We start from the raw sequence: 26,211 nt of genomic DNA, 5'->3' as shown, positions 1-26,211 counted from the left end.
AATTCAACCCGAGCAAGTGACTACAGCCCTGGGATGGCGAGTCGCAGGCGAGAAGAGGACCCAAGCGCAGCAGCGGGAGCTAAGCCTAAGGACCAACGCCCAGCCAGCGAAGCTCACGGATGCAGGTCGCCGGCCGGCTAGCTTCAAGAGCAAGCTACTTAAGGCAGCGCGAATGGCCAAGTTACCCAAGGACGACATCAAGATCGTCATGAGGCCGAGAGGGGGTCTCGACGTCAGCGAGGTCTCCCGCTTCGAGATCAGCCGAGCCATCGCCGCCGCCGCGAACATCGCCGGAGAGGAAGCAAGGAAAGACGTGATATGCCCAAACAAGCAGCAGAACATAGTCATCGTTAGTACTCCAAGAAGAGAAAACGCCGACCGCTACGCGGCGGTCGCTCGACTCATTGTCTACGGCGCCGAACATCAAGTCAGCCCGTACAAATCGGCCCCCCACGGCACGGTCAAGGGGGTCATCCGAGGAGTGCCCCTCACGGACACGGCCCAAGAAATCAACGACTATATAGTCCACGAGTACAACCCGACGGCCCTGCAAGCCAACCGTATAGGCAAGACGATGTCGGTGGTGATCGCGTTCAACGGACCCAAGGTGCCAAACTACGTTAAGTACGGCAACCTTGTCGTCGAGTGCTCACTCTACCGAAAGCAGATAGACAATTGTTTCCAGTGCGGCTGACTCGGCCACCGGATGGAGGTATGCCCAAATCCGTCGAACCGGTTCTGCCGCGGCTGCGGGGTCCACAACCCCAACGACATCCACAAGTGTGTACCCAAGTGCAGCCTCTGCGGAGGCGGACACCTCACCGCAGACAAGACGTGCAAGGCTCGATACAAGACTCCGTACGTGGTGCGAAGGCGGAGGTGGGAGCGGCAGAGAGCCGCCAACGACGAGACGGCGGAAGGTTCTCCACCGCACCGAGAGGAAACAGCTGCATCGCCTCCTCCCCAAGGACACAGGAGCCGCCGCTCCCTCTCCCGGGGAGGCAGGAGTAGGAGCGAGAGCTGCGCATCGAGGCCGGGTTCGAGAGCGTCATCGCCGGGTGTCGCGGCCAAGACTCGCACGCGCGAGTCACGTTCGAGGTCAAAGACCAAGAGCGGAACGCCGAAGCGGATCGCCGATAAACAGGTGGGTTGGGCAGACAAGTTTCCCGTCGCTCTTAGTAACGACAAAGACTTCCCCCCCCTCACCCCTCCTCCTCCCCGTAACGACTCTAAGGAATGCTCGGAACTCAAAAAGCTGATAGCGAAGCAGAACCAACAGATTCAGATTCAAAATCAGCAGATTAAGGCGCTAATAGAACGCATGGAGGCGTTAGATAAATCAGGGAACACCGAGGACAGCGCTAAACGCAAAATAGCCAAAAAACACACCCGTCCGGAATCGCCGCCGGTGGTGGCCATGGAAGCCGAAAGAACGGAACCAAGCCCGCCGAGGCTACCACAAACAGAACCCACGATGAAAACGGTCATGGATATGCTATCACAAATCACTAACCAGTTAACCCAAACCAACGGCCATGTATCCCAAATAGCCAATCAGGTGGGAGGGCTCACCGAACATATGGGGAATGTGACGACGAGGCTTGACAACCTCGACGCCAAGTATAATCAAATGTCGGCCAGGATGACGGCTGTAAGGTCCACTTATGAGTTAGCGGCCAGGTGCCCGGGCTGCGCGTGAGAACGCGCCGCTCTGTCTGGCGACGTAGCACTGCCGACACTGCGCTGCAACCACCGCTAATTCGTCGCGGCGTGCGAGGGAGACGGATTGTCTGGCCCTTCGCATTCCTCAAGGATAATCCCCCATTGAGAGGGCAGACGGCGGCGCCGGATTCCAGGAACGCCTGCCGGACCCGCTGGGATTACCGGCGTGTCTCTATTGTTGTCGCGTCCTGGTCAGCATGACGCACAGTCGCGTCTTTCGCGCTCATCCCTCGGGGTCGTACGCGTTTTCTGGCCCGCGGGCGGTCCGTTGACCTGAGATAGCGGCGCCTCATTGAATGTTCCGTGACGTGCTGAGTGACAGCTGTCTACGTGAATTCGGGCACTCCCATACGCGTGTACGAACGCTACAGGGGCGTTCCCGAGAGAGGGTGATCTCGAGGTTTTAAAAGGCCGAACTTGGCCGTTGAAAAGGGTTCTCGTCTGAGCGCTGAGCTGGCAGTTCCCGGCGAGACAAGGAGTCTCGACCGTTAACGCTAGGTTGGGATTTAGGAGCCCCCTAGTCGAAGTTAAGATCGCGTCGGAGGTTCAGGGTGCAGCGCCGCACCGGGCAACTAGACGGATCTTGCGGCGAGACAGAGTCTCGGCCGTCGTTTCTCGAGCGGTTTGTGTACGCTCCGAGAATAGGAAGAGTTAGACGAAGTTGAGGAGCTCGAGTGATTTGTGCGCACTCGGAGCTAGCTTCTAGCTGAAGTTTGAAGTTTTTCTTTTCATTTCTCATGTACCCAGTTTTCATACTGTAAATAGCTGTACATAAACTCCCGTTTTACTTAATCGACTTCAACGCCTCGAGTTCGTCAATTCGACCGCCATCTCCAAGAACTTCAACACCATCACCCAGCCAGCCTCCTGCCAAATCAACCGGAGCCCGGGCGATTGGGTTCCTGATCGACACCGGACTTCGGGGAAACGATCTTCACTGGCGAAGTCGACAGGATTTGGCAGAAGAAATCACCCGGCCACAACCAGGGGCAGCAAGCGGACGCAAGCCCGCCTTCATCGGCAGCAGCCGAGCTCCGCGCGGAGTGGAGCGGCAGAGCCAAGCCAGCGCACGGAGCCAGCGACGCGGCAGCCGACCACCGAATGTGCGGGTGAGTGGGATTTCTTGCGCTTCGTTGTGGCGGTGTAGGCTGAGTCTGGGGTTGCATGGTAGTCACGCGGAGCATGCAGACGAACATGGCGGAAGGAGACGGAAATCGTCAAACACATGAGGCGCCACCTCAAGGGGGAACGGCGGCAGGAGGGGTGGTCCAAGTGGAGTCTGAAACAATAATCCTTAAACGAATGGAGTTGGAGTTTCAGGAGCGAGAGAGAAGAGAGGCGCGAGAATCGGAAGAACGCATGCAAAAACTGAAGCTCGAATCCGATGAGCGGCTGCGAAGGTTGGAGCTGGAGACGAGGGCTGGCACGCAAACTCCTACGGGCTCGGTCTCAGACGAGGGTAGACGGCCGGGCTTAGACCCGGTCACTCAGTGCGCAAAGGTCCTGAAAGGGGTTAAGCTGCCGTGCGATGCGGACATTCCGTTGTGGTTCGACGATGTTGAAAGGTTGTTCGTGACGTACGGGGTGCCAGAGTCGAGTCGGGTCCATTTAGTAGTACCGGCGTTGTCGGAACGGGTGAGGTACATGTTACGTGGACTCGGGGACAGTAAGTGCAATGACTACGAAGCGGTAAAAAAGGCCGTGCTGCAGGAGCTTAGGCTAAGCCCCGCAGAATACCTAGACCGATTTGCAAAGGCAGCGAAACGCAACGACGAAACCTGGTCGCAATTTGCCTCCCGCGTCGGCACCCAGTTTGACTACTACCTGAAATCGAGGAAGGTTGAAACAAAAGAGGAGGTAGTGGCCCTCATGGTGGCCGATAGAATGAAGAACAGTTTGAGCGCTGAGGGACTGGAGTACGTTCGCCTGCGCGAAGCAGAGACGTGGCTGAAGCCGCCAGAGATAGCTAACGTGCTGCAAACCTTCGAGCAGGCCAAGGGGAGAGGCTCCGCTGTTGGGCGCAGAGATCAAGTGCCCCCGCGCAATACCAACAGTGGCAAGCGAATGTGGATTTGTAGCGTCTGTAAGGGAGAGGGCCAACACTACCGGCTGTGCCCGAAAATTGCCGAGAAGCCAGGAAACCCAGGGCGAAGCGCGCACGTGCAGAGGGTGATAGTAGAGGACGCAAGTGCAGTGCAGGCTCAGGATGCCGGCTTCACGAGCGGGGGGCAGCGAATTCTCGTGGCCGAGGTAAATGCGCTCGGAAGCATTGATGAGCTGAGAAAGTCTAGACTACAGCACGTGGAACTCGACTGTGCAGGCAAGACAGTTACCGCGACGATCGACACGGGAAGCGAAGTTACGGTGGTACGAGAAAGTCTAGTCCCGCAGGACGCTATGCAGCCATCGGGCACCATCAGGCTAGTTCCAGCATTTGGCGAGTCGGTTAGCGCGAGAGTGGTCAGCCTGCCTGTGAGTTTGAGGCGGGCCGTATCGGTGGTCGGGAGCCCCAAGGTGCAGCTAATCTGTGCTGTCACCAACAATCTCGCCGAGGGACTAGACTGTTTGCTTTCGAGAGAGGATTGGGAGCTGCTGACGAAATGTCACCCCAACCGGGAGGCGAACAGCACGGCTGAAACTTTCGCCTCCTCAAGAGGGGACTGCGAGGTCGGCACCGGGGCGATCTCGGAACCGGCGGCTGCCGTGTGTGAGATTACGGGAGAGACGGCACCCGAAGCTCCGGCCGAGGAGATTGATGAGGCAGGCGAAGTTGAGGGCCCACGGGCAAGGCTACTGGCGTCTCAGCTGACTGATGACAGCCTAAAGAAAGCTTGGGCCGACGCGAAAAGAGGGAAAGCGGGCATGTTTGTCTCTGACGGGTTGCTGTTTCATAGGGACACTATAGCCGGCGCGAAGGTAACGCAACTTGTGCTGCCCTCAGAGAGACGCGCGGAGGTGCTTTTGCTGGCCCACGAGTCACTATGGGGAGGCCATTTAGGCCCCAAAAAGACGAAGGCTAGGATAAAATATAGCTTTTTCTGGCCCGGCCTAGAGGCAGACGTATCCCATCACTGCCAAACATGTCATGGCTGCCAAATCCGGGCAGATAGACGGCTCAGCGACCGGGTCCCTATTGTTCCCCTAACAAGGCCCGACCACCCATTCCAGGTAGTAAACGTGGACATCATCGGTCCCCTGGACGTACCGTCGGGTCGAGGCCACAAGTATGCGCTTTGTCTGGTTGACCTCTGCACACGCTGGCCCGAAGTCGTGTGCTTGCGGTCACTTACGGCGAAAGCAACTTGCGAGGCTCTCCTGACAATATTCAGCAGGACTGGCATCCCTGAGTTAATATGCTCTGACCAGGGTACTAACTTCACGTCCCAACTGACACAAAGCTTTTTGGAAAGGTTGGGCTGCGCGCCACGCTTCTCGACACCGGAACACCCGGAGAGCAATGGCACGGTGGAGCGTTGGAATAGGGTACTTAAGAACATGCTGTTCCACGTCATCGAGAAGGATCCAAGGAACTGGGATAGACTAGTACCGTTCGTGTTGTGGGCCTACCGAGAGGTCCCGCACGACACAACCGGAGTCGCCCCGTTTCGCATGCTATATGGCAGGAACCCCACAGGACCGCTTGCGATCCTCCAGCACAGTTGGACAGGGGAACTGCCCGTACCGGGCACATTAAAAGAGGAGCCAGCGAAATACCAGAGTCCTTCAATGCTTTACTGGTCACGAAACTGCTCCGTAACTCAATGGGAGAGCTTCATATGCTGCGTTTGGCCGCCGCGCGGTGGCGCCACCCTCTCACTGAGGTCACTCTTCGGGCGGCGTTGCGCTGGCTCGAACGGCGGAGCCGCGGCGAGTTGTGTTTGTTTTGTACGGGAAAAAAAATGTAACGTGCATCTCGCGCTCTTGTGATGCGACTTAAGTAGTGCAACGACGATGCCTAACATGTGTTGCGTCCCGGGTTGTCGTTCCTTGTACAACGATACCACAGAAAATGTTTCCTTGTTCTGTTGACCGAGCGACGGGGAGCTGCGAGAGAAATGGAGGCGCGCCATTCCAAGGTAACAAACGGGAGATTTCAGCTTCGATTATAAGTGTGTGGCAGTGCGTGGAAATGCACTGTGTGTGAGAATGGAAAAAGCAATGTACCCTTTTGAGAGCATCGTGGACCTAGAATTGTACAAGGCTAACTTAAAGCCGGATTTTTGTCATATCAGTCAGGTTGTAGCGGTGCTTCATTACCTGTTTGCAAACTTGTATTACCTTGCGCTCAGGCTCGCGTGTAAAAAAGCTTTGGGACGTCCTTGTGCTTTTACTTTTCATATTTCCGCGAATTCTCCCTTAGGGTTCGTCTTGTTTGTTTTGTAACCGCGCGTGGCCGATTCCGGTTTCTTATCTGGCGTTTCAACCGGAGCGCCCGTTTGCTCTTTTTGTCGTACGTCCCGTCGGGCAATATTGTTTTATATGAAAAGGGTGCCACCTTGTCGCCAACTTGATTTTTGTTTCTTCGAAAATGTTCTCGATCCCATTTCCATGGATCTGAAATTAATAACGTTCTGAGAGTAATGCATGCATAACAAACGCCGCGCAACTCGCTTTATTGACGTTGATCTGTGCACGTCACACTGCGGACTGCTTCTTCGACGTTTGTTTTTCATTCTAGTCTTTTGTAGAACAGGAGCTCGCTAGCTCGCTGCGTTCAGAAAAGCTTTGCGTCGTTCTTGGCTACGTGGCAATATTCTGTTTCCTCCGTGTGCTCCACATCGCAGCGCGAAAAAATAAATTTTTGTACGCTGGACCACGCTCTTTTGTCTCCCTTCGTAACATTGAATGTTTGTTGCGTGTGATAAAATCAGTTTTATTGTTCTTTTTTCGCTTCCTGTTTTTGCAAGGATTGCAAAGCGTGGAAGCGAAAGACACATGTTGCAACATATATCACTTTGTGTTTTGATCCTTCGCGTTTCTGCAGCGTTTTTAGATGTTCTCAACTATGTACCCACTCATTGAAACAATACTATTGGTCTATCTCTTTTAGTGTTCTGTGCATTCCAGAGCAATCAACGGATTCATTAAGCATAGTCTGAACGACGCGTACTTGGTTTCTTTCAGTTTTTTGTATTGTATTATCGATAGGCCCGCAGCAGTCCGTGACTACGCAGCTACCGTATGTGTGGTATATACAACGTTTGTGTAAGAAAAGAAGAAATAGAGATTTAAAAATCCGAAAACACGACGGCGCAGCGCTTATGCCAGAGTACGCAGAAGCCGTTGCCGTTAGCGGCCGAAGTCTACGGCAATTTAGTACGAAAAATAAAACCCCATTGAAGGCAGGTGATGACTGGACTATTCATCGCTAACTACAGAGTCCTTCAATGCTTTACTGGTCACGAAACTGCTCCGTAACTCAATGGGAGAGCTTCATATGCTGCGTTTGGCCGCCGCGCGGTGGCGCCACCCTCTCACTGAGGTCACTCTTCGGGCGGCGTTGCGCTGGCTCGAACGGCGGAGCCGCGGCGAGTTGTGTTTGTTTTGTACGGGAAAAAAAATGTAACGTGCATCTCGCGCTCTTGTGATGCGACTTAAGTAGTGCAACGACGATGCCTAACATGTGTTGCGTCCCGGGTTGTCGTTCCTTGTACAACGATACCACAGAAAATGTTTCCTTGTTCTGTTGACCGAGCGACGGGGAGCTGCGAGAGAAATGGAGGCGCGCCATTCCAAGGTAACAAACGGGAGATTTCAGCTTCGATTATAAGTGTGTGGCAGTGCGTGGAAATGCACTGTGTGTGAGAATGGAAAAAGCAATGTACCCTTTTGAGAGCATCGTGGACCTAGAATTGTACAAGGCTAACTTAAAGCCGGATTTTTGTCACATCAGTCAGGTTGTAGCGGTGCTTCATTACCTGTTTGCAAACTTGTATTACCTTGCGCTCAGGCTCGCGTGTAAAAAAGCTTTGGGACGTCCTTGTGCTTTTACTTTTCATATTTCCGCGAATTCTCCCTTAGGGTTCGTCTTGTTTGTTTTGTAACCGCGCGTGGCCGATTCCGGTTTCTTATCTGGCGTTTCAACCGGAGCGCCCGTTTGCTCTTTTTGTCGTACGTCCCGTCGGGCAATATTGTTTTATATGAAAAGGGTGCCACCTTGTCGCCAACTTGATTTTTGTTTCTTCGAAAATGTTCTCGATCCCATTTCCATGGATCTGAAATTAATAACGTTCTGAGAGTAATGCATGCATAACAAACGCCGCGCAACTCGCTTTATTGACGTTGATCTGTGCACGTCACACTGCGGACTGCTTCTTCGACGTTTGTTTTTCATTCTAGTCTTTTGTAGAACAGGAGCTCGCTAGCTCGCTGCGTTCAGAAAAGCTTTGCGTCGTTCTTGGCTACGTGGCAATATTCTGTTTCCTCCGTGTGCTCCACATCGCAGCGCGAAAAAATAAATTTTTGTACGCTGGACCACGCTCTTTTGTCTCCCTTCGTAACATTGAATGTTTGTTGCGTGTGATAAAATCAGTTTTATTGTTCTTTTTTCGCTTCCTGTTTTTGCAAGGATTGCAAAGCGTGGAAGCGAAAGACACATGTTGCAACATATATCACTTTGTGTTTTGATCCTTCGCGTTTCTGCAGCGTTTTTAGATGTTCTCAACTATGTACCCACTCATTGAAACAATACTATTGGTCTATCTCTTTTAGTGTTCTGTGCATTCCAGAGCAATCAACGGATTCATTAAGCATAGTCTGAACGACGCGTACTTGGTTTCTTTCAGTTTTTTGTATTGTATTATCGATAGGCCCGCAGCAGTCCGTGACTACGCAGCTACCGTATGTGTGGTATATACAACGTTTGTGTAAGAAAAGAAGAAATAGAGATTTAAAAATCCGAAAACACGACGGCGCAGCGCTTATGCCAGAGTACGCAGAAGCCGTTGCCGTTAGCGGCCGAAGTCTACGGCAATTTAGTACGAAAAATAAAACCCCATTGAAGGCAGGTGATGACTGGACTATTCATCGCTAACTACTACGAAAAAAAAAACACTTAATCAGTGCGCAGACACCAAAAGCAGCGAGCGTTTGCACGCCAAGAGCAGGCAATACGCCGCGAAAGCGGCGGCTGGATGACCTTCGTGCGGCGGTGGCGCCTGTAGCGGCGCGCGCGGTCCCTATATGGAACGAGCGCCGAAGTTTCGTGACCAGTAAAGCATTGAAGGACTCTGGAAATACCTACGGCAGCTGCGCGAGCAGCTAGAAGTAGCGGCGGAAGTGGCGGGGCTCACGGCGAGCGCGCGCCAGGGCAGCTACGCGCAGGCGTACAATAGGACCGCACGTAACAAAACGTTCAGCGTGGGCGAACAGGTCCTTTTGTTCGACACGGAGGGTAAACGTAAGACGGCCCCGAGATGGTTGGGCCCATTCACGGTTGTTGCACAGGAGAGGCAGCATTCATACCGTCTCGAGATGGGGGAAAAGAGAACTTCGGTGGTGCACGCGAACCGCCTGCGGCCTTACTACTGTCGCGTCAGTCACGTGGGGGTAGTGTTCGATGAAGATAGCGAGTTTGGGGACGTAGAGTGCGCCCCGCGCTTTATGCCGCCGTGTCGAAGTGCCCTCCCCTTACCGATCGAGAAGTTGTCACACTTAAGCGAGCCAGAGGGCTCCGAAATTGCAAGCGTATTTGCAAAACACGCCGACCTGTTCGATGGAACGCCAGGACTCGCCGCGGTGGGGCAACACCGAATCGAGCTGCAGGGAAGTTATGAGCCAAAGAGGGCTTTTCCTTACCGTGTTCCGGAGCTGCTCAGGAAAGAAGTCACCCACCAGGTAGACGAACTGTTAGAATTGGGCCTCGTTTACCCAGTGGAAAGTGAGCATGCTCACCCGGTCGTTTGCGTCAGAAAGAAAGACGGGTAGCGGAGAATGTGTATTGACTACCGCAGGCTAAATGCCGTGTCTCGCGCCGATGCATTTCCTATGACTCCACCGCAGGAGCTGATCCTGAAAGTGGGTCACTCGAGGTTTATCACAGTCATAGACTTGCGGAGTGGCTACTGGCAGGTGCCGGTAGCGCCGGAGAGCAAGCACCTAACCGCCTTCGTCACGCACGACGGGCAGTACGCGTGGCGCGTCATGCCGTTTGGTCTCAGAAATGCGGCAGCAACATTTCAGAGGATGATGAACACGTTGCTCGCCAAACACCGGTCCTACGCCACGGCCTATCTGGATGACATTGCCGTCTTCTCCTCTTCATGGCAGGAACACCTTAGGCACGTGGACACTATCCTCGGCTTGTTGACGGACGCAAGGTTAAAGGCGAGCGTTGAGAAGTGCCAGGTGGCTCAGGGCCACATTAAGTACCTCGGCCACGTAGTGGGCAGCGGAACGCACGGTCCTGATCCGGAAAAGCTGGCCGCAATCAGAGGTCTCGTACAACCAAACACTAAGAAGGAGCTTCGAAGCCTCCTTGGCCTTTGCGGATATTACAGAGAGTACGTCAACAACTACGCGGAGGTAGCTGAGCCGCTAACGTCCCTGACAAAGCGGGGTGTACCGAACCCGATTCCTTGGAGTAGCAAGGCCGAGCGGGCGTTCGAGCAGCTAAAGGAGTCCCTTTGCTCAGCCGCGGCGCTAAACACCCCTGACCCGAACCAGCCTTATTGGCTGTTTACTGACGCGTCTGAGGTGGGAGCCGGGGCATGTCTGGCGCAGATGGGGAAAGAGGGCCGCGAGAAGCCCATCGCTTTTGCCAGCCATCGTTTCACTCCAACCCAAACCCGCTGGTCAACCATCGAGCGCGAGGCGTTTGCCATCATTTGGGCATTGAAAAAGTTTGATTATTGGGTTTTTGGGGCAGAAGTCAATGTCGTGTCTGACCATAATCCTCTGTCTTACCTGACGACCTGTACGCCTCATAGGGCTAAATTGTCAAGGTGGGCATTAGCCTTGCAACGCTACAACGTTGTGGTTTCTCACAGGAAGGGAGCAAACAACGCGAACGCGGACGCTCTGTCGCGCCTTCACAATGTTGCTTGGGGGGGCCACCATTGAATTGCCTCCCAGCCTTAACACCGCCACGACGGACGTGAACGTTCCCGTTCACCCGTCCTTTTTCGTTGGTGGTGTGTGTGTGTGTGTGTGCCGCGGTTGTGCGCGACGAGATGCCTTGAGTGCTCGATCCCTGCACCGAATTGATCGACCCGCGCACCGAACTGAACTTTCTGTGCACCGCAAGTGAGCGAAAACGCAGCTGAACATTCTTGAAGGAACGTTATCATGCTACGCCGTCACGGAGAACATTTGCGCGCGTGCGCATAGTGGCAATGCAAACTTTCTTAACGTTTTATTTTTGTTGACTGCAAAGTTGCCCGTGTTCTTAACCAGTTCTTATTCCTTTTGTTCTTGTTGTCGAGTGCCGGAATTATTGTGCGTGTTTGCGGTTATAGCGTGCATCAGTGTTTTAGGTTGAGTTGTCTCGTTGTTCGTGCCGTTTACGCGCTCCGGAGACACGACCCAATTTCTTTTTACTCGCACTTAGTGTTGTTAGCATTTTTTTTGTGTGTGTGTGTTTCCGGTTTGCTAGAGTATTCCGCCCCTGTTGACGGCTAGTGAATAAGTTGTGTCTGTAGTTTAGGCTAGAGGGAGTTGGATCAGCTGGAGAAATAGAAGGGGGCTCATTTGTGGTTATACCTAGCTCCTTCCACGTGTTTTTTGTTTGTTTGTTTGTTTGTTTATCCCGCTGTTATTGCGGAAGGAGAGTTGAAACGAGTGGCCCTTTTAAATTCTTTTCGGATTGACTGAACCAAGAGGTCCAGTAACCCTCTTAAAGGGGGGAGTTGTAAGGTCCACTTATGAGTTAGCGGCCAGGTGCCCGGGCTGCGCGTGAGAACGCGCCGCTCTGTCTGGCGACGTAGCACTGCCGACACTGCGCTGCAACCACCGCTAATTCGTCGCGGCGTGCGCGGGAGACGGATTGTCTGGCCCTTCGCATTCCTCAAGGATAATCCCCCATTGAGAGGGCAGACGGCGGCGCCGGATTCCAGGAACGCCTGCCGGACCCGCTGGGATTACCGGCGTGTCTCTATTGTTGTCGCGTCCTGGTCAGCATGACGCACAGTCGCGTCTTTCGCGCTCATCCCTCGGGGTCGTACGCGTTTTCTGGCCCGCGGGCGGTCCGTTGACCTGAGATAGCGGCGCCTCATTGAATGTTCCGTGACGTGCTGAGTGACAGCTGTCTACGTGAATTCGGGCACTCCCATACGCGTGTACGAACGCTACAGGGGCGTTCCCGAGAGAGGGTGATCTCGAGGTTTTAAAAGGCCGAACTTGGCCGTTGAAAAGGGTTCTCGTCTGAGCGCTGAGCTGGCAGTTCCCGGCGAAACAAGGAGTCTCGACCGTTAACGCTAGGTTGGGATTTAGGAGCCCCCTAGTCGAAGTTAAGATCGCGTCGGAGGTTCAGGGTGCAGCGCCGCACCGGGCAACTAGACGGATCTTGCGGAGAGACAGAGTCTCGGCCGTCGTTTCTCGAGCGGTTTGTGTACGCTCCGAGAATAGGAAGAGTTAGACGAAGTTGAGGAGCTCGAGTGATTTGTGCGCACTCGGAGCTAGCTTCTAGCTGAAGTTTGAAGTTTTTCTTTTCATTTCTCATGTACCCAGTTTTCATACTGTAAATAGCTGTACATAAACTCCCGTTTTACTTAATCGACTTCAACGCCTCGAGTTCGTCAATTCGACCGCCATCTCCAAGAACTTCAACACCATCACCCAGCCAGCCTCCTGCCAAATCAACCGGAGCCCGGGCGATTGGGTTCCTGATCGACACCGGACTTCGGGGAAACGATCTTCACTACGGCCTTCGACGCAAAGATCAAGTATGCAACCTTAGTCAAGAAGAAATCGCTCAAGGATACGCTACACAGCAGGCCACACCTAGGGAATAATCTCGCGAACGAAGAACACAGCCAAGATGAAAAATAGTAAACACGACCAGAATAGCACGACGATAATTTACAAATGGAATTACAGAGGGATAAAAAACTAATTAGGGGAGCTCAGCCTATTACATCGAAAATCTAGAACAGAAACCGGACGTCATAGCGCTACAAGAAACCAACGACAGACCCAAGTTCGCGGGGTACATTATTTACACGAACCCGAGCGAAAAGAGCACGGCCATCCTAGTCCGCAGTAACATAGCCGCAACACAACACGTAACCGCCCAACGGGGATGCGAGCACGTGCTGATCGAGATCCATAACAGGAGCATAGGCAACGAGAAGAATATTTTCGTACTCAATGCCTACTGCCGGCCATCGAGAAAAGATCCCGACTTCGATGGCACCCTTCTGGACTGCATCAAGGAAGCAAATACAAGACCGATACTAATGTTGGGGGACTTCAACGCTCCGCACACACAATGGGGATACAAATTCCAATCATATAGGGGCAGACAACTAGCTAACGTAATAGAGCAACACAACCTGGTCATAATGAACGAGCCGGACACTCCCACCAGAATGGGTACGAGCACGTCAAGGGACACCACCCCGGACCTGTCCCTTTTGAGGGGGGACCTCGACTTAACCTGGCAAAACAAGGGGACGAATCTAGGATCGGACCACGATATTATATGCCTGACAATAAGAGGACCCAATTTCAAAGCGAAACTAGGACAGGCAAGAATCACGGACTGGGATCGCCTCAGGAAGAGAATGGAAACCGAAGAAGAAGAACAAGGGGAAACGGAGTCCAGGTCCTACCAGGAGTGGGCCAAAAAACATTTGGAGTGGGTGGACAAGTACACGCAAAAGATAGCTACCACAGTGCAAACCCCGTACGTGGACAGCAAACTAGTCTATATATGGGAGGCTAGGCACGGGTTAACCTGAAGATGGAGAAGGCAAAAACACAACAAGAAGTTGCGGAAACGCATACACGAACTTAACAGGCAGGCTGTGGAATACGCAACCCAGCTGTGCAGAGAAAACTGGATGCAGCTGTGCGACGGATTGCAAGGCACTCTGTCGACAAGAAAAACGTGGAACCTCCTCAGACACCTGATAGACCCCCTAAATGGCAAGAGCGCAAGCAACCGGAGCCTTACGCGCACGTTGAACAACTACAAGGGTGGCAGCGACCAGCTAATCAAAGATCTCAAGACAAAATACCTAAAAACGGAAAAGAACGTAATGCCACTTCCGAATACGAGGGAACGAGTAACGCTGACTTGGACGAACCTTTCACCAATCAAGAGCTGACAGCGGCCATCGACGAAAGCAACCATGGCAGCGCACCGGGCAGAGACACCATAACCTACAAGATACTCAATAACCTCCGCAACAAAAGCCGTCTCGAGCTCATAGGACACATAAACAGTTCCTGGGAGACAGGAACGCTACCCAAGGAATGGAAAGAGGCGGAGATCAGGTTCCTACCAAAACCAGGGAAGATGCCGCACAACAACATGAGACCCATTTCCCTCACATCATGCGTGGGGAAGGTGGTAGAACTCATGGTCCTCAAAGGACTTCAGATACATCTGGACATCACCGACCAAATGCCAACAACCATGTACGGGTTTCGAGAGCACCTAAGCACCCAGGATGTTCTCATACAACTAAGCGAACTGGTCATCAAGAAAGCAAAAGGCCAGACGCCCAGAGCGATACTAGCACTCGATTTGAAAGGGGCATTTGACAATGTCACCCACGAGAGCATACTTCGCAACCTACGCAAAACGGGATGCGGAGAAAGGACCTATAGGTATATCAAGGATTTTCTCACCAACAGGACGGCAATCATCAAAATCGGAGAGGAGAAGTCACAGCCGCTAGCGTTGGGCGACAGGGGCACCCCGCAAGGGTCAGTCCTCTCTCCCATGCTTTTTAACCTGGCCCTTCTCCCCCTTCCGGCCTTGCTGGAGAACATAGAAGGTATATACCATGCACTGTACGCAGATGATATCACCATCTGGACATCGAAGGCGGGATCGGACGGCTGGATAGAGGAGACTCTCCAAAAAGCAGCAGAAACGGTCCACGAATTTGCAAGATCATGCGGCCTAAGCTGCTCACCGCAGAAATTCGAGTTAGTGATAATAAAGCCAAGACAGAAAAAGGATGAAAAGAAAGAGATAAGAATCATCATAAACAACACCAATATCAACCCGATACCCCAAGTCAGAATCCTAGGCCTGCTCATACAAGAAAATGGAAAGGCCGGAGCAGCGATACGCAGACTGAAGACCACATCACAGCAGATCATGAACATGATCAGAAGAGTAACAAAAAGAAGGGGACTGAAAGAAGATGATGCCCTGAGGCTAGTTCAAGCCTTCGTGACATCAAGGATAGTATACTCAGCCCCATATCTCCAACTAAAGAGTAACAGGGAACAGCTAGACGCAATCATAACGAAAGCCACAAAACTGGCCTTCGGCATCCCAGTCCACTCTTCCACCGAGAAGCTCCTGGGAATGGGCAAACACAACACAAGTCAGGCTCAGTCAAAGCAAAGCGGGAAGAGCCGTCCTAGCCAAGATAGGATGGCACGAAGCTTATCACCAAAGGAAGGGCCCCTTACAGAAGAACTGGGCCGAAGTAATCGAAACCAAACCACTACCCCGGAATATGAAACCGGACCGCAACGAGGGACGAAGAGGGGCCAGAGCGAAAGCCCTAGCCAAAACCTGGAACAAGAAGACGGGATCTTGTATACGGACGCCTCGCTGCCCAAGTTTTCAACGAAAGCAACGATCGCCGTCACGAAACTAGACAAACTAGTCACGTGTGCATCCATTGCCTCACCCTCCCCCGAGGAGGCCGAAGAAACAGCGATAGCCATTGCACTAACCCAACCTGGCACAAAGAAGACAATGACGGACTCGCAGAAGGCTTACAGAAACTTCAGGAAAGGATGGGTGTCTCTAGGCGCGCTGAGAATCCTCAAAAAGAAAACGCCTCCAAACCATAAGACAGAGCTAGTATGGGTACCGGCACGCTCAGCGGTGGAGGGCAATGAATTTGCCCACCAACAGGCCCGAGAAATCAATCTCCGGGCTGAGGAGCCGGAGCAACAACCCATCATGAGCTACAAAGATATCCTAACTCATTACAGGGACGGCAGAAAACGCTTCCCCGAACCACACCGCTCCTTTAGTAGAACCCAGCAAGCCATTTATAGACAGATCCAAGCCGGATCATTCCCGCATACATATCTCCAGAACAAAATGTATCCAGAGAGACACAAAAAGGAATGCAACTTTTGCAAACAACCTGGCATACTCCGACATGTCATAGGAGAGTGCAATTTCTCGAAAACGTTCCCCCCGCTCCTCCCCCTACCCAATAATGCCCTTATCGAGCGATGGGAGATCTTGCTGTCCAGCCCCCCCTTGGAAGACCTGCGAACACTGATCACCAGGGGCCAGGAGACATTGGAAGCATATGGTACCCGAGAAGAGGGAACCACCCCATCTAGCGATTAAGCGCTACATGCTCAATAAAGTTGTTCCTCCTCCTCCTCCTACCTTTCACCTGCACTCCAGAATGTGATGAAGCTTTCCGCCAGTTAAAGTTTGTGCTTACATCGGGGCCAATCGTGCGCCATTTTGACCGCCTGGCCCTTATAGAAGTTCACACCCACGCTAGCGCAGTGGGCATTGGTGCCGTGCTATAGTTCAACGTCATGACGGCCGTGAACACGCTATTGATAATGCCAGTCGTTCGCTGAGCAAAGCCGCGCGTAATTACACGGTTACGGAGCAAGAGTGCCTGACAGTCATATTCGCGACGCAACGCTTTCGTTCTTACCTGTACGGCCACAGCTTTACCGTAGTTACGGAGCATCACTCACTGTGTTGGCTTGTGAAGCTCCGCGACCCTTCAGGCCGTCTTGCAAGGTGGGCTTTGCGTCTTCAGGAATTCAACTTTACGGTCACCTACAAAAGCGGCCGCAAACATTCCGACGCAGACTGTCTTTCCCGCCTCCCAATGGAAACAACAGACGGCGGTTCTGATAACCTCGACGCCTATCTTGCAGCTGTGACCACAGAGTTTCTCGACCTCAGTACATGCAGAAAAGCACAACTGCAAGATCTGCACCTAGCATCACTGTTCGATTCAGCACGCCAAAGTCCAACACGCAGCTCATTCTGTGTGCACGACGGGTTACTCTACAAAAAAGAATTACTCGTCAACCGGTTCCCGATTGCTTCTTGTGGTTCCCCAAAGCTTACTTACTTCGGTTCTCCCCGCTATGCATGACGATGCCACTGCGGGCCACATGAGACTTGCTCGGACGCTTCACCGCACGCGCTAGCGCTTTTACTGGCCGAAAATGTGCCTGGGGACAGAAGGATACGTCGCGAGTTGCCCCGAATGTCAACAGCACAAGACTCCTGCGTCAAGTCACTTGGCCAACTGCACCCGTTAAACCCACCGCACTCTCCATTCGAGAAAGTTGGTATCGACCTGCTCAGAAGTCCGTCGAATCGCTAGGTTACGTACACTGGCCTAGCAAGACCGAGACCGGTCGAAGTTGCGCTACGACAGCTGCCACCAAGACATGTCATTCAGAAGAGGAGATTCCGTGTGGCTTTGGACCCCCTCCGCCAACACGGTCTGTGTGCGAAGCTTCTGCCACACTACACATGGGCATTTGTGCTTCTTATTCGTACCAGCGATGTGAACTACGTAATCTAACGGCTCCTTAGAAATGGCAGACGAAGCAGCAAGTCTCAAACAGTTCACTTCGCCCGACTCAAACCCTGCTACTCACGCGGCATGCCTTAGGTGGCCCGGAGGGCAACGTCACCACCGGGGGAAATGTTACGTTGCCTACTCACGGTCCGCAAGGTCGTGACCCAAGGAATTGACCAACGAATCTAAGGGAAGATGCTGGCAAGCCAGAGGAAGACGAGGTTGGTAGCATTCGCGGCTGCAGTGGGACATACTGAGCTACCCCTTGTTTACTTTGCAATAAACCGTCGTTCCCCGCGTGTAACAATATTGTATATAATGTACATGTGTGGAGGGTGTGTGCCAAGACTCACGAATTTTTTTATTTTTCCCACAATGCTCGCTTTGAATACAATTTTGTAAAAGGTGAGCCACAATTCCTCGACAATCTCGGGCCAAAAGGGAGGTTGATCAGTTCTAAAAATACTGGCGTCTAGTAGTTGAAGTATACTGCTTTTTCACCGGTAGGGAAAACGACGCCTAGCTCATACTTTCACTTGCACGTAATACTGATGACCAACGTTTGGCATATCGCGTTACGTGCGTTCTCTTCTCGCTGCGCTTACAACGTTGGCAGAACGCTACCCCCGTAAAAAGAAAGAAAAACGAAAGGCACAGAAAACTTTTATCCATGCCTTTTTGAGCCAATCCTCAAGAATTAAATGCCAAGACAAAACCTAGGTTCAGTTTTCAACACAAACTAGTACCGGGAACCCGTTGTGCTGTTTCGTAACGAGAAATAAAAAGGCAGCGTCTTACTACATCTGCAACAGGGCAACATCATTTGCCATCTTTGTGGTTCGTAAGCCACGTTACACAAGAATACAAACACATCTGGCTGTCCTAGGCACCTGTTAGATTTTAAAAGGAACGCGAATGTCAACTGTGCACCCGTAACAGAAGTTCTGTATTCACTGTGAGGTACCAGAAGCTTGATTTAAACGCTGTAAACCGGCTTGTCACGAGATCTTGAATGTACAGCGCGCGTTAGGAATTTAATTCGGAAGTTCACTTGCGAGCAAAGCCTTAACTAAGTGATCCAACACCGTTATTCATCAAACCTGCCTTCGGAGTTGCTGAAATTTCATTCAACCAAAGCTTCGCGCAAAACACCGGTTAGAACGGTAGCATTTATAGCTCTGTACCGGTTGTAATTCAGTAATTTTATGTTCTCTTTCGACCACACCTAAAATACTGTAAGCTCTTAGAAAAAATGTCGGGGTAGTCAAGTGGTGTTACCATTTGATGGCTTCCCACAAACGCAAGAATGCGTTTACCAGTGAAAACGATTGAAACTGCTGTTGTAAACTCAATTCAAGAGATCGAGGCTTCCTGATTTGTTCTTTTTTATGATTTTCATGAACACTCAAAGCCATAATCTGGAAATATGGAGCATGCTACGAGCCTGGGCGTACAAGTTCATTGTCATTATTGCGGCCGTTCTGAGATACCCGGTGGGTCGCCGCTTTTTTGCGTTGTAATGAAAACCTATTGCGACTTCCGTGCAATACATTGAACGTTGAGGAACGGAACTACAGCATACCACTCTTGTTTGCGACTTTCGTGCGCACATATGGCGCGAGAAAGGCACGAAGCGCGCCCACAGTGTGCATTCTCCCGGGCTGCTCAGCAGAGCATCCACACTGGCAGCGCGACGCTGTCCCCACCTACATGTCGATCTCGCGGCGAATACAGCTTAATTTTACACAATTTTGTCCACCTAATTCCCCAAACTCTTACCACCTCCACAATAGTGCGCTAAGATATCAGATATCCAAATGCTATTTATAGTTATACAGTATGGAGTCCGGTCACGCCTGTCGAGGGAAGTCGCGCTGTAGGGAGAAGGTAGCGCGCGTGTGACCCGAGGCCACTTTGTGCGCTTGAAGCCAGGCGGAGACCACCTGGACGTCCGCACGAAAGTCGTTGTTTATATAGCATGACGCGCCTGACCGGCCGGAACAATACGTGGAGTCGTGCTGTCGCAGGAAGTCACCCATTTGATCATTTTTTTTTTTGCTGCAGAGTACCTTAGAACCGCACAATGTCCGTCCGCGTCCGTGTGCATAGTATTTACCATCGCAAAAAATCGCACAGGCACCGGCAGGATTCGAGCCTGTGTCTGCTAGACGTCTTACCCATTGCGCTACGACTGTGAGTTAGTATCCGAGAGTTCAACGGCTTACTCCCTCGCCTGTTACTGTGCGCAGTACCTTAGAACCTTCCAATGTCCGTCCGCGTCCACCCGTGCGCACACCTTTACCAAGCCAAAATGAACCGAAATTCGATTTGAGCCGTGAGTTGCAGTTTCATTTATGGACTAATTAAGGTGCAACTCACGGCTCTATTCGAATGATGGTCTGGCCGCAAATGGGACATCACTCGGGGCGCAACTTGGAAGTAATTTCGAGACCCCGTACTTGGCACCCTCGCCATCATCTACGGAGTGGAGATGCAGCCATTTTTTACAAGAAAGGAACAAAGGCAAATATAAAGAAATCTCCGTCGGGAAATACCTCTGTGGCGGTATTCACCCCTAGCTGACGACACTGTGGTATTTCGTTTCTCAGTCATTGCAGACAGGAAACTTCCTGCTACACCTCGTGCCGTCTACTGGTGATCTTTGAACAGTACAAAATATTTATCAACCGCTTTCTGTACCCATTGCAGACAAGAATGCGTGTTACCACCTTCACGACCACTTAAACCGCACTGGCGGTTCGGCCTCTGTAGCCGAGCGGAAAGCGTCAGCGTCGTGACTTTTAATGCTTGTATCCGGCATTCGAGCACAACCAATTCTAGCTTTCTCTTGATTTTTACCGCAAGAAGGCTCGATTAGATCAGTTAAATGTATTCTCTTTGAACATAATGTTTGTTTAGTGGGTTACGCATAGCTTTAGGTGCCGGGAAAGGCCTGTCATGACGTTTATTGCAAGTTCTACATCATACCCGAAGTCCCCATGCTGCAAATGCGATGTCGCATCGACATTGCCAACACTGCTTTAGTTATATCGCCATCATAGAGTTTCATACTAATATACACTAGACGGAAATCTGATGGCGTCACTGTCTAGGGGAGCCGCGCTCCACCGAGCGTTCCGTCATGTACCAGGCAGGCACGTTCCACTTGTCCTTGGCATGGCTCACGAACAGGCTCTAAAGTTGCCTCTGGCTGCAAAAATGAACCAATATTACTGCAGAAGATTAATCGAATTTCTTTTAGTATTAGAAAATTAAAGTTCTAGGAGGATGTAAATGTCAGGGATTATTTAGAAGCTTCCTGTAAGATGAACGAAAAAAAAAACAATGTTACCCCTTTTTACTGATTTTGGCTTCAAGCCGAAAAAGAAGCCAAGTGGCTAACCAAGTCAAGGAGGCGAGGAAGGTAGCTAGCTGCAATGGCGCCACCCACGGCGGCACGCGAATGCAGCGCCTGATTTCCCTCTAGTATATATCAATATGAAACTCTATGATCGCCATAAGTCGCTCCGCTTGTATCAACATCATCATAATCATAATCATCAGCACCATTCCTTGCCCCGGGATAGATCGAGAAGAATATGTGGAAGCAGTCTGGACCCAAAACGTTTTGGAGATTTTATTTTTGTCATCTTTTGTATGTCAATTCAGAATCGTGCCGCTAGATTTATTTCTTCGCAGTACTGCCCCTGCTGAAGTATTACCACTATTAAATTATCTGTGAACCTCGCATCCCTCGAAATCCGCCGCAAAGTTTCTCGAGTCTGGAGTTTTCGTGAAATTTTTTTTATAATTGCCCTTCACAACGGAATACAGTCCTACTCCCTCCTGCCCGCTCATCGCGTCGCCTCTTTACTCATTAAGTTTAGAGCACCTACGGGGTTGAACTAATGCTTATAAGAAAATCTTTTTTACCTACAGCCATAGAAAATTGGAATAACCTGCCCAAATTCACAGTCGAAGAACGTGACCCCTCAGTATTCAAAATCTAATCGTAAATTATTACAGTCCTTAATTTCTTTTTTTTATTGTTACTGTTCCATCATAATGGATATATGTATTTGGATATGTTGCTGCCATTTCATTATGAACCTGCCTAACGTGTATGCCTGTATCATCTACCATCACCCATTGTGGAATTTTGTAGTTGCCCTCCCCTTGTGTAGTAACCCGCAAGGTGCCCTTAAGGTTACAATAAATGATTAGGATGATAATAATACGCGATCTCCTGTATGTCAACCCACACCTCGGGGATTGTATCTAGTTCGTGTTCTATCCGACATTCTTTTCCTCATCTTACCGAAACTGAGCTACGACGGTGATTTAGTCCACTTGGTGCATACTATCCTGAAAGTGCTGATAGGCGGAACGAGGGACCGTATGCGACGTCCCTCGTCCCGTCTACTAGCACTGTTTCAGGTAGCTTACCAAAACATTTGAATAAAAGCCCTGGGCAATTTCAGCCCGTTTGCCAGCTCCACGCCCTACAGAAGACGACGACGATTAAGCAGGCGGAAGAGGAAAAGTGCGTGTTGACCCTCTTTACAGCCGCGAATTCCGATGCTTGCCGCTGCAACACTCAATCGTAAGTTTGGCTGGTTTCTGTAATTCTGTTACTTATCTGCTGCGTACGTTCCAGATTAACAGGGGCAGCCTCCCGAGATTTCCGTGCTGTGCACAGACATAGGAAAGCGAACATACAGGCGCCCGTCGACGTATCATGAGACCAAAATTACCACGATGGCTTGTCAGACCATGAGTATCCCGTTGCTTTAAAGGAGTAGTGAGACGCAATTTGCTTTCTTTTTATCAGGAGATATCTCCCAGGATGTTTCAACAGTAGCCGTTCAGTAGAACATATTTTAAATCTATTTCAATCTCTGCCCACACTAGAAAGCCCAGAGCGGGCCAGCATGACATCATCTGCTACTTGCCCCAAAATGCCGACGTCGCGACACCCGTGAAGTAGCTGACGCGCCGGCTGCGGTTGGCGCGCGCGGCTATACCCTGTGTACACTTCATGGTTTTGGTACTGACGTCATGCTGCCCGCGTGTTCGGGGATGGTGAAGACATCGGACGGTCTGGGCGAGCGCTCGCTCGCGCGTACAGACCGGCAGCGGCGCGACAAGAATGGTGGCGTCAGGTGATACCTCCTGTAATGGCGGCCGCTCGGCATTCGTTTTTTTCGAAACGGAAACTGACACGAATAAGCGACGCCGTAAATGATTATTCGCGCTCCGATCGACCATCTAATGTGCCACTCTGTGATGAGTGGGTTGGTAGGCAACACGAAACGCCACACGAAAATTTCGTCTCAGTACTCTTCTAACTTATTGCTTTAACTATAACATTAATTTTATTGGTACGACTTTTTATGTATGTGCAAAGACGACAAAATAAGATGAGGTGCTTTTGCTCAACGTATTGGTTGCTGTCGATATTGTAGAGCTTTTGATAGAAGCGTTTGTGCAGCACAAATGAGACATGATCTCTTCGCTATATTGTCCTGAAAGAAGGCTACATAAGCTCATTGCTTAACCTTTAAGGTTTCTGAATAACTGGTGGCTATGTTTTTCTACAAGTGGTCAGCTTGGAACGAACTTTTCGATAACATAATGGGCAATAACTTTGAAAAATGCCCAGAAACACGAGGCGTACCTTTTGGAATTGTTATAAACCCCCAGCTACATAAACTCGACCATGCAATGTTGAGTTGACTGACCGGCTGAGCTGACGTCAACGCTAGCGTAAATACCGTATTTTTGCGATTCTAAGCGCCCTCCGATTCTAAGCACTCTCCCCTACTTTTGGGAAAAAATATTGGAAAAAGAACGTTTGCATGCGAATCTAACCACCCTCTTTTTTAAGCACCCATCCCGAGATCTATTCCATACACGGGGAAGCTTGCCCTAATTGACATGGTGGCCAAATAATTTATGAAGTTTTAAATCGCAAACCAACTAACGGAACATAAGAGTACCTGGTGGGGATATGGAGAGGGACGGCTCAAGCGTTACAACGGACTGGAATGGTAGTGAGGGTGACTCAATATCAGACGTAAGCGGTGGGTTATACTGTCTGTACCTATTTTTTTTAAGTTTGCAAAGTAAAACATTGTTCCAAAACATTATGGAGATACGGCTGCAAAAAAAAAATGGTCGGAGGGGGGTGGGCGTAATTTAGGTTTTTCGAATGAATCTGAACACCCCCTTGCATTTGGGCGTCGCGATCTTCAAAAAAGTGGGTGATTAAAATCGAGTAAATACGGTATATGAGCTCCTTCAGAAGAGTATAGATGAGAGAAGGCGGCAGCGGTGCACTGCCTCGAGGCAAGTCGGGCGAGCGCATCTTCTGGCTTTTCTTCCTCCCGCTGGACGTATCTTCCCCACACTATTGAATTCCAATGGCAGATCCGGAGCACTTTCGGAGCAACTTTTCTGCTCCATGTGGAGCAGACGCCTTCAAATGGCAGATCGGGAGCAACCAAATCGTGTTCTAGTGGCAGATCGGGAGCGCCGCCATAGCTGAGATCGCTCCGTGGAGCAAAAAAAGTTGCTCTGCCGAAGACGCCGGAGTTGGCCGGAACTCACTACGGCGATTACTGTTGCCTCGTGACTTCGCCAACATCACTGCCATCTGCGCTTCCGGCCAGTGCTCGCCTTCTCTGCTTCCTGCAGCCGCGAAGAGCGAGATAAACGCGCCCGCTGGAACACAGACGATTTCAGGAAGGCGCTACGCAAAGAATGCTGGGGATTTCCTGTTCACGTCACGGTTCGGTACTTTGCTCCGTCAGGATCGGCTGCGTTCCAAAGGCAGCTTCGGAGGAACTACTTTTCACGGAATCGGCGCGCTCCGTGGTGGAGCACGGTGACCGCTCTGGATCTGCCATTGGAATTCAACATACTGCGCCGTCGGAAGCCCTTAGCAGGTGGCAAGAAAAGGCTGCGAGAAAATGCGGCCCGGAGGGGTTCGCGGAAAGGGAACGGCCCGCTAACTCATCCGGAAGGGTGTCAACCACGGTGGTCAAGCTTAGCCGCGTATACATGGCCACAGCGAGGGACAGTTGAGTCGAGAAAAACGGTTTTTTCGACTCAACGCAGATATGTACAAGTGCGCGGGATGAGTCGAAAAGCCGTCGGGGCGAGCCCGTTCGACCCGCAAGATGGGAGTGGGTTGAAGCGCGCGTCAGCCTGAGTCGGCGGGCCGTGAGGAGCTGTATACCATATTTGCACGATTCCATCGCGCCACCGATTGTAACGCGCGGGTAAGTTCGAGCAGAAAAATCCCAATAATTTTACGCCGACTCTGCCACACAGATGTAAAAAACATGACGCCACGTACCTGGAAGAAGGAGACTTTATTTTCACGGATGCATTTCTGGCAACAAAATATAATTGTTCTTCATAAACCCTTGTTATCCAGCTTCTGCTGGAAATAAAGCTATAGCGGGAAACATTGAAGCTGTTTGCGTTATCAAGTGCATTGACCTTCATAGTTCTACGCATGGCAGGCTAATTGCAGTACTAGAAAAATGCGCTACAGCTGACCAGGGTATACGCATTTCAAGAATGACTGCGCCGAAATTCACCCACGTGTTGACGGATTCTTTTTATTGGATTGAGTGGGATTTCGGAAGGACTTCGTGTCTATGGTAATGATGCTGGCAACTTCAAAGCCCATTTCGGTGGTGAGCCCGACTGTAAAGCGCACACAAATTATAAGGGGGCCTTTTACAAAAAAAAGTTAGCAGTGGCTTAGCTCTTGATATACGTAGCATGAGCTAAGGTTCAGCTGGTTATTCTTAGGTTTCCTGATGTCTAGGATTAGCCGACTATCATGCTTACTGCTGCTAAAACAATTTTCAATCCAATACAATCCAGTTCGGTCCAGTCTAGTCCAGTCCAGTCACTGCTCCTCGCACATGCGCAGCATGGCTACGGTGGCTGGCCACACTAGCACGGCTCTCCAGGAGCCACACTAAATGTCTATCAAGCGGCTCCGGCGCAGCGTCAGACTTGGCTACTGCGCAACAGAGGTGCACAGCTGGGCACCTGTACTCCAATTGGATTGTATTTTTAATCCAATCCAATACAATCCAACATATTCCATTCTAATTCAAATATATTCCTATCCAATCCAATACAACCCAATCCAATGCTCCTCGCGCATGCGCAGCATGGCCCTTCAAAGTCCACGCGAACCTGATCAACCTCCACCAGTGTAGCTTACGCTACAAAAAAAGCACGTAAGGAACGTGCCAATGCGGTTTCTGTTTTTTTGAGAATCCGTCAGTTAACCTGCATCCATTCTTCGGACGGGTACCCTCCCTGCGGATCGGTCGCTTCCGGTCAAGAGGTTCAACGAGCCTTGCTTTTGTAAGTGCAGAGCACTTTAGGCTCTCGCCTCGTCGTCCTAGCACGCTCGCTCGACACAAGTATATGGAGCACCAAGGCGGCGTCCCGGGGTAACGCTGTTGTTCGCGGCGTACCCCAGAGGCTTCGAAACCCAAGCGGTTTATATGGTCATAAGCATTCGAAACTCGTGCAACGCGGGCTCTTGTCATACATCTTCCCGTTTTTTAACACAAAGAAAACTATAGGTACGTTTGAGGAAAAATATGCGTGATTAATCGGCAGCGCCCGCGTTCCTTTAGTTAAGGACGCCAGTTGGGTTGGTTTTTACGATGGTAGATGCAAAATGTGGCAGTGCAACGCCGGCACGTGCGGGGAGAAAAGCACAAAGAGAACAGAACTCCCGCTGGCA

The 26,211-nt window shown here is 51.1% G+C and overlaps 1 protein-coding gene across 1 annotated transcript; it reads left to right on the top strand.

Moving 5' to 3' along the window:
- The first annotated feature begins 1,796 nt into the window (after nucleotides 1–1,796).
- LOC144148652 (uncharacterized) lies at nucleotides 1,797–10,883 on the top strand. Its single transcript, XM_077680168.1, has 2 exons — nucleotides 1,797–5,187; nucleotides 10,141–10,883. Exons 1-2 carry the CDS (start codon nucleotides 2,887–2,889, stop codon nucleotides 10,780–10,782), a joined length of 2,943 nt encoding a protein of 980 aa, XP_077536294.1. The 5' UTR covers nucleotides 1,797–2,886; the 3' UTR covers nucleotides 10,783–10,883.
- Nucleotides 10,884–26,211: the final 15,328 nt, after the last annotated feature.

The sequence above is a fragment of the Haemaphysalis longicornis genome, unplaced genomic scaffold, assembly GCF_048455015.1.
Source record: "Haemaphysalis longicornis isolate Haplotype H1 unplaced genomic scaffold, Haemaphysalis longicornis Haplotype H1 scaffold_8, whole genome shotgun sequence".
In the NCBI taxonomy this organism is placed as follows: domain Eukaryota; kingdom Metazoa; phylum Arthropoda; class Arachnida; order Ixodida; family Ixodidae; genus Haemaphysalis; species Haemaphysalis longicornis.
This window is presented reverse-complemented; position numbering and strand designations above follow the sequence as displayed.